The sequence below is a fragment of the Bidens hawaiensis genome, unplaced genomic scaffold (assembly GCF_021521415.1).
Source record: "Bidens hawaiensis isolate Kalapana, Puna unplaced genomic scaffold, B.hawaiensis_p1.1 tig00039001_1, whole genome shotgun sequence".
Taxonomy (NCBI): domain Eukaryota; kingdom Viridiplantae; phylum Streptophyta; class Magnoliopsida; order Asterales; family Asteraceae; genus Bidens; species Bidens hawaiensis.
The window spans coordinates 110,374-118,243 of record NW_027505583.1 but is presented as its reverse complement, the minus strand read 5'-3'; the positions used below and the strand labels follow the sequence as shown (position 1 = coordinate 118,243).

Here is a 7,870-nt window from a genome sequence, read left to right as displayed (position 1 = left end):
TTAAATAGTTTATATATAATGGACCTATTGTGTTAGGAGACCCACGGGGCCGGCCATAAGGTGTGGTAAGGTGGTCGACGGCCACAAGCCCGACACCCCGCTAGGCCCGAATTTTGTTTTAAAATTATATGTATTTTTATTAAAACAATATATATATATATATATATATATATATATATATATATATATATATATAGTGTTTAAACTCAATTGCATAAGCACTAGCTTGGTCTAGTGGCAAAGGGGTATTACTCCCAACCAAAAGGTTATGGGTTCTAGTCTCATTTGAGATGCTTTTAATTTAATTTTTATACAAAAATTTTATACACAACCTAAATTATAATTCCAAGTAACCCCATATTAAAATTAAATTGTTTAAACCTAACAAAATACTTGTTTTACTTAAAGCCCAAAAAAAATTTTGCCTTCGGCCTAAAAGTTTTTTTAATTTCTCGCAGCCGACCCTGGAGACCCGACATGTTTATGGCATTTGTAGCCTGTAGGAATCTGTAATTGCCGACTAATTCTAACAAACATTCGATAAATATGATATGCACAACAATCTTAAACGAATAAAACATAATAATATACACACCACTAAGTTCAAAGATTCTGTTTTATTTAGATTAATACAGAATTACAGATGATGAAAAGAAAGTAAACAAACTAAAAGTTTAATATGAGATGTAAATTTGCAACTCTAGAATCTAAAATAAAACGTATACCTTGACAAATCCTATAACGTGTATTTGTTATGAAGCTACGCAATTGGTGAACCAAGGCCCTCTTGTGAAGACAGTGACAGGAGTTTTTGGTGCCTTCTAGACGATGGGAATCGTTTGAATGATGGTCGTTTGTTTAAGCGATAAATCGTTCGTTTCGCATATATTGATTGGAAGAATGGTGAAACTCTCTCCTTGAACTTAAGAACCAAGAAGAATAAGATACGATACGCAACTAAAATGGCTAATATTGCACACAAATCCCACCATTTCGAGTGATCCAAAGGTAATCGAAACACTTTTGTGATAACTTCAGCACCTGTCATTTTGGGGTCCCCAGGTTGTATGCCATCAAACACTAACCCTAACATGTCGTTCTTGTACGCCCCCTGCATTTCCAAACGCGATAAGATATATAATATGTTATAGGTGGCAAAAGGGGCACTATGAATTAAGGATATGTGAATATAAGTTTTGGTAGATGTTTTAAACGATAATGTTGCTTGACTGGACACCTATTTGTTTGTAAATAGAATATTGTGTGGTTACGAAATCTTTATATTATTTTAATTAATTTATAACAAGTATTTTAGACTATTTTTATACAATAAAGTTACATTGTGTTGTACTATAAAGTTGATTATTAGGGAACATTAAAAAAAAGTCATTCTATGATATTTGTAGCTAATCCCTCACTGATTCTTGACAGATTGGTCTAACAAAGAAACTCGGTTAGAAAGGCCAATAGCTTTACCTGTAGTGACCACGAACCGTAGTTTATGTACGACAACGGGTAGCGCCAAAACGGCTTTGGAAGATCGGGTAATCGACGAAAGAAACCGGATGTCATCATCATGATCCCCTATAACAAATAATTTGCATTATTAATTAGTGCCACAGTATAAACTATTAGCTAGTGTTAAACAAAAACTTATGGTCAACACTAGCTAATATGAACGTGTAGAAGTGAACTCATCCTATGTTTAGTTAAATTCTTACGATAACTCCTGCTCCGGTAACAATGCCCATCAAGAAATTGGGAACTAGTGACGCAACAACCATCATGCAACTTTCCACCACGGCTATCGAGGCAAAGAGATTGAGACAATAGAAAAGGTATAGAGAGAATCCGTGTCGATATTTGACCATGTTCCATGTAATTGTTCCAGCAACAAACGAAATCATAAGCATAAATGGTAGTGAGGAAAGGAGGTTTGATAGGATGAACACGGAAACACCATAGTAACCGTTCAACTTTTCTCTTGTAAAAATCTACCACAACATAAATATAAAATAAATATAAAAAAGTACATTAACAGTGTTAAAACTAATATACATTTTTATTTGTAACTAAATATCTTTCGATCCATTTGTATTCTCTTAACTTCTAAATATATCTATCATAAAGTCGGTAAACTATGTTCGGTTTCTGTTTCAACTTGAAAACCCTGATTTTAGCCATATAAACAAAAAAAGTTAAAATGTAATTTAGACTCTATCTATCTACCTATATTCTAATAAAGTAAAATAATTGTGTGCACTTGTCATCTTTTGGTTAATTTTCATAATTCTTTTTCCTCCAAAACTAAGATCTTAATTAACCCTAATATATGCAATAGATCAATAATTATTCACTTTCATTTTATACGCTATTTATATTATATTTATACATTTTTATAAAAATAAATATTAACATATTATTTTACTATATATTCAAAATACTTGGTGAAATCCAAAAACCAACAACAAATTAAACATGTTTATCAAAGATTGAAAAGAATATAATTTCAAATGTTATAAATAACATATTATACTATGTATATTGTAGAATATTGTAAAGAAAAACAAAATTCGAATTTGTTTTCGTTTTACAAAGTAATGTTTTTAATCATTAAATTATAAATATATGCTTAAAAGTCAATTCATTTTTTAAAATATCTATTTTTATTATTAATATTATAATAATTATTATTGTAAATTATCATATAAATTTATAAATTATAAATATATGATTTAAATCTATCTATTTATTTTTTGGGTTAATTTAGTAAACTACATATATGTTAAAACGTAAGGATAGTATATACCAATCATTTTCAGACATAACAAAGTTTATCATATCTAATTTCTTTTTTTTTATCAAGGTTTTTTCGGGTTTTTTTGTGAAACTTAAATTTTATTTTTACGAGTCAAAAGTTGGTAAATAGATTGTTTGGTACAAGTTAACTATATTTAGATCAAAATTTGTCACGGGTCAAAAATGGAAAATCTAAGTATTTTCAAAAAAATTTGAGAATGCAAATAGATTTATCATCAAATTTGTTACCGGTTCAAAGTGTTGGCTTAAAAATGTCAAACAAATGAAAGTTAGAATTTTAAATATGATTCGGGTTTCAAAATTATTTTCAAGGGTATTTTTGAAAATAATCAAAAGGTTCAGGATTTGATAAATTGACTATTTTTCCCTCGACTATTAAAATTTAAAAAAAGATTGCGAACATTTTGACATACCACCCTAGACCTATCAAGGCTTCTAACTTTTATCAAATTTGAAATATTTGTGTGAGCGCTAACTTTTCTTTCAAAACGTTATATGAGAAGCATGTTATGCAAAACTATGTACAAATGAAGCAAAATATTCACAAATTGAATGAGTTAACATGCTATTTTTTATGTTGTCATTATGACAAAGTTGAGAAACCCTCTAAAAGTTATCAAAATATTTTTCATGGTGTAGCTCAGAAAAACATTCGCCGTTACAATTTAATGTTATCATTTCCTTCGATGAGTGGTAAATTGATAAATATATCAATACATTTAACACTTATTATGTATTTAGGCTGGGTGGTTAGAACTACTATTGTATGAGAAGTCATTTTCTTGAAATTGGTTAATAACCAAAATTCTTTCACTTATACATATATGACACCGAGAAATAAATTTTCAATAGAAAGAGCGTTCTCGGGTACATTTCTGCACGTGTATTTTTTTTATTAAGTTCATTTTAAAAAATTATTTTGTAATATAAATAAAATTAATTTATGTACACATAGTATAGATACAAGAATAAATGTAATACATTTTTCATATATTTGTTTTACTTGTAAGTTTATAATTTAGATCATCTCATATGTGACACGGGCTCTAAAGCTAATAATATATAATAAAATATATAATAATTATAATAATAGCTAATATAGTAATTATAACAAAAATAACTAAATAATCCGATGAAAAACAACAATAATCACTGTATAATAAAATTATATTAATATAAGTTTAAGTCGAATCAAAAACCGAACATATAATTTGCTTCGGTCCTTTTCAGCTTTTGATTTAGTCTTTGAAATCGAATATTGAACACCACTACAAAAAATAAAAATAATTGTAGGAAAAAAATGCAAATATTTTCATCTTAGTCAACTTTTAAATATTTTAATATGTTAATAAATTAGTCTAGTGACATGTGTATTTTCTTATAAGAGTATGAAAATTAGGTTAAGTTAGCACAATATAAATTATCTTAATAACCAATAATAAAAATAAAATAATTTTTAAAGCAATAACCTAGTCATCAAGTAAAACGAAACCAAAAGTGTCAATGTAAACGTACCTTCATATCTTCAATGAAAGACGGGAAGCTTCCAATTGACATGAAAACTAAGAACCCTGTTATAAAACCACCACAAGCACCGCGTGCTAGAATCGCGGTGGGTCCTGTTCCAACATCATAAAAGATGGTACCGACACATATGGAAACGATCGAGTAAATAATCACACGTAGCCAATAATATCCAACGTCGCGACACATGTTTACAAATGACCTTCGAGTTAGTGTCATCAGTTGCTTCAACCATCCTGCTTTGCTCATTGTAATCGCACTTGTTTCAGGTAAATCCTTGATCAATGATAAAAATGCGTGTTAGATTAGCCAAAAAAATGGGAAAATGAATTGGCGTTTGGTATTCGTGAAACATACAAATTCGGCAATTTGTTTCATTCTCGATTCAACTTTCTTTGCATATTTTGACCATTTGTATTTCTCAGCTAGTGTCATTTTGATCTCAGAGACTGAAAACCTTTTATAAGCATCCGATCCTTTCGGTTCTTCCTATCATAACAAATTATATTGCGATTTAGAACATTTTAAGTTTAACTAAACAAAACGGGTATTTTCGAAAAGCAAGATGACAAATGGATGGTTTTCCTGTTGGATGTCAAATCTTGGTTAGTTGCTTCCTACATTACATAGTGACTTTAGATTCGTAGACTATGTAAATCAGATAAGGTCAGATAAGTTCCGAAATTACTGTTATTTTGTTGAAGTTAGATCGTGACTTCCACAGAAAAAAAAATCTAGAATTTCAATTCGACAAAATTCTACAAAATGAAGTTGTTATCCGAGATAACAACTTAAACTCTATAGGGGTATCAACTATAACGGCTTACCAAGATTTAAAGTTCAAGAAATCAAATAACACATTTGTCATCATGACATCATGTGTTTATATTCGATTGAGATTTAGTATCATCAGTATTAAAAATAATAATAGCATACGTACATAATGTCGGGAGGAGCCTTTCAATGTGGCGGTTACTACATCAAAATCGGAATTGATACAACGTAGAAAATGGTCTGACGGATTCATCTTGGTCGGACATGGAAACCCTGCTTCCGCAAAGAACTGTATAATAATCGGATCACATGTAAATAACTAAAATAAACCAAAAACAGCCTAAAGAATGTGACTTAAGATGATCATTGTTTTTTACACTTTTACCGTTATAGCATCTTTTGCTTCACCAAAATAAACCTTTTCACCACTTGACAAAAGAAAAAGGTCATCAAACAATGCAAACACTTCACTGCTCGGTTGGTGAATCGAAGAAATCACAGTTCGTCCATCACAAGCAAGGGCTTTTAACGCTTGAACCACAAAAAAGGCTGATGCGCTATCGAGTCCTGTTGTTGGTTCATCTAGAAACAAGATACGGGGGCGGACAAGGATTTCAAGTGCGATGCTTAACCGCTTCTTTTCTCCGCCACTTATGCCCCTCAAATGCCAGTTTCCGATCAAGCTATCAGCACAATCCTCCAAACCCATCTCCATTATGGTTCCTTCGATAATATCATGCACTTCTTCGTTGGTGAAGGTGGTTGGAAGCCTTAGATAGGCTGAGTAAGTGATTGTTTCTCGAACGGTAAGTGTTCCCATTAGGACATCTTCTTGTGTCACATAAGCCTACATAATGTAAAACTATTATATATAATATATACGGTTTGGATCAAATACAAATGTCTTTATCACGAGAAGTGTACAAATAAATAAAGTAATTATGTTAACACAAGATTAATTACTTATTATTACATTACTTTATTTTTTATAACATAATTACCTAAGTTCAAAACTGTAATTGCTCTAATTATTTATGTTTAATGCATTAATTTTATTTGTAGAAGATCTCACCCGTATATTAATTACGGTTTAATGTAATTATCTTATCAGGATATATGATTTGACTAGACTCATTTTATTGTAATACTCTTTGCAACAGAAAATATTAATGAGTCACTTACCACAGTACCATTGCTTAGCCTTTTCTTCTTACCATTGAGAAGAACATCACCAGTCATTACAACATTCTTTGATAATCTCTCTGCAACAATTTTTATTAATAACATTTTATATTTTCATATAAAACACAAATATATATAAAAAAAACATACCGGCTAAGGAATCAAGAAGAGTGGATTTGCCGGAACCAGAAGGACCCATAATGGCCATGATTCGACCGGGTTCAGCAAACCCGCTAATGCGATGAAGCAATCTTTTAGTGTGGCCATGACCAAAGTTGGGTAGCACCACTGTTAAATCTCGCCACACTAAATAAGTTGCTCGTTCTCTCATACTTTTGCTTCCACCGAAATTGGTGGCCGCATTGTCTTGCCAATATTCCGTGGTGTCTTCGTTGCGGTTACGGACTCCGCTGCTGCTACCGGAGGGTTCTATCTCCATTGATGCTTCAAATGTGGTCCAGTTGAATGATATTATGATAATAGATACGGCTCAACGAACACGCATTGCATTTGAGTCTGTATTTAGTTCATGGGACCTATGCTACTTGAAGGTTCTATGTCCATAGATCCTTAAATGGTTCAACTTTGGAAATAACAAATGAGATAGAATAATAAATATTGAGTGAAAAGAAAATCTAGTTCGTTTAAATTTTGATCAACGGTTTATATTTTAAATTTATGTAAGTTTAAGTAAAAAATGTATATGTTATTTACATAGGAAAACCTACAAACTATTTGCATCATATGGGTATTCAGATTTTATCCTTTTAGAGCATCCACATTTTGAAAATTTATCTTTTTGTTTTGAAATAACCTCGCACTATCTTATTCCCTATTTTCATCTTTAATTATCTTGCTCATAAACGTTTATTTTATTATCTTTATCGTTTTTATACACTCGATCACATGAATTTGATGGTTGAGATGAATAGTGTAGATTTTCATATATAAAGAGTTACTAACGTGTTTTTGGAAGAATTTAAGGACGTGGTGTTATTTTGCAAGAATTTTTTATATTTTAATGATGAGATAGAGCTTGATAGGTAGTGTCTCTTAGACATATTTGTGTAAACAATATAACATATATATACATACATATATAGGTTTTATGTATAAATAAATTTATTCAGACAACTTTAATTTTTAAATAAGTCAATATACAATTTCAACAATTTTATTACACTTTGAAAGTTTTAGGTGGTGTTTAGCATCTCTTATTTTACCTTTTTATAAATATTTAATAAGTTACTAAATTGTAACTTATTTACTTTTCTCTCTCATATAAAAAAGCAATCCTAAATACCTTAATCTTTTTCAAAAATTTAGTGTGTTATAAGTTGATAAAAATAAGAATCCCAAACACCCTAAGACTGGTCGCTATGGGGGCGCGGAAGGGAGGGGGGCGCGGTGGGCTTCAAACATCACCGGGGGGCGAGGTCTAGTGGAGCGCGAAGGGGGGAGAGGTGGAGGGACGATGGGCGCGGAAGGGAGGTGAGTGGGGGGTGGGGGCATCCCAATGTAAAATTTGTAGCCGTTTAAAAAAAATTAAAATTAACATTTTTATATAAAT

The 7,870-nt window shown here is 31.0% G+C and overlaps 1 protein-coding gene across 1 annotated transcript; it reads right to left on the bottom strand.

The window, feature by feature from the left end:
• Positions 1–760: 760 nt before the first annotated feature.
• On the bottom strand, positions 761–6,849 carry LOC143614096 (ABC transporter G family member 15-like). The gene is made up of 9 exons (XM_077087623.1): positions 6,451–6,849; positions 6,301–6,380; positions 5,504–5,965; positions 5,285–5,407; positions 4,702–4,833; positions 4,336–4,620; positions 1,722–1,994; positions 1,477–1,584; positions 761–1,111 (listed from the first exon to the last, which is right to left on the bottom strand). The coding sequence occupies exons 1-9, from the start codon at positions 6,737–6,739 to the stop codon at positions 761–763; spliced, it is 2,103 nt and encodes a 700-aa protein (XP_076943738.1). The 5' UTR covers positions 6,740–6,849.
• Between the last annotated feature and the right edge of the window lie 1,021 nt (positions 6,850–7,870).

Excerpts from the sequence above, each read along its gene's own strand:
- LOC143614096 (XM_077087623.1), bottom strand. The coding sequence starts at position 6,739 with ATGGAGATAGAACCCTCCGGTAGCAGCAGCGGAGTCCGTAACCGCAAC. Across the intron at positions 5,966-6,300 it reads GGCTAAGCAATGGTACTGTG|GCTTATGTGACACAAGAAGA; the intron begins GTAAGTGACTCA and ends TACATTATGTAG. Across the intron at positions 1,585-1,721 it reads TTACCGGAGCAGGAGTTATC|GGGATCATGATGATGACATC; the intron begins GTAAGAATTTAA and ends TATTTGTTATAG.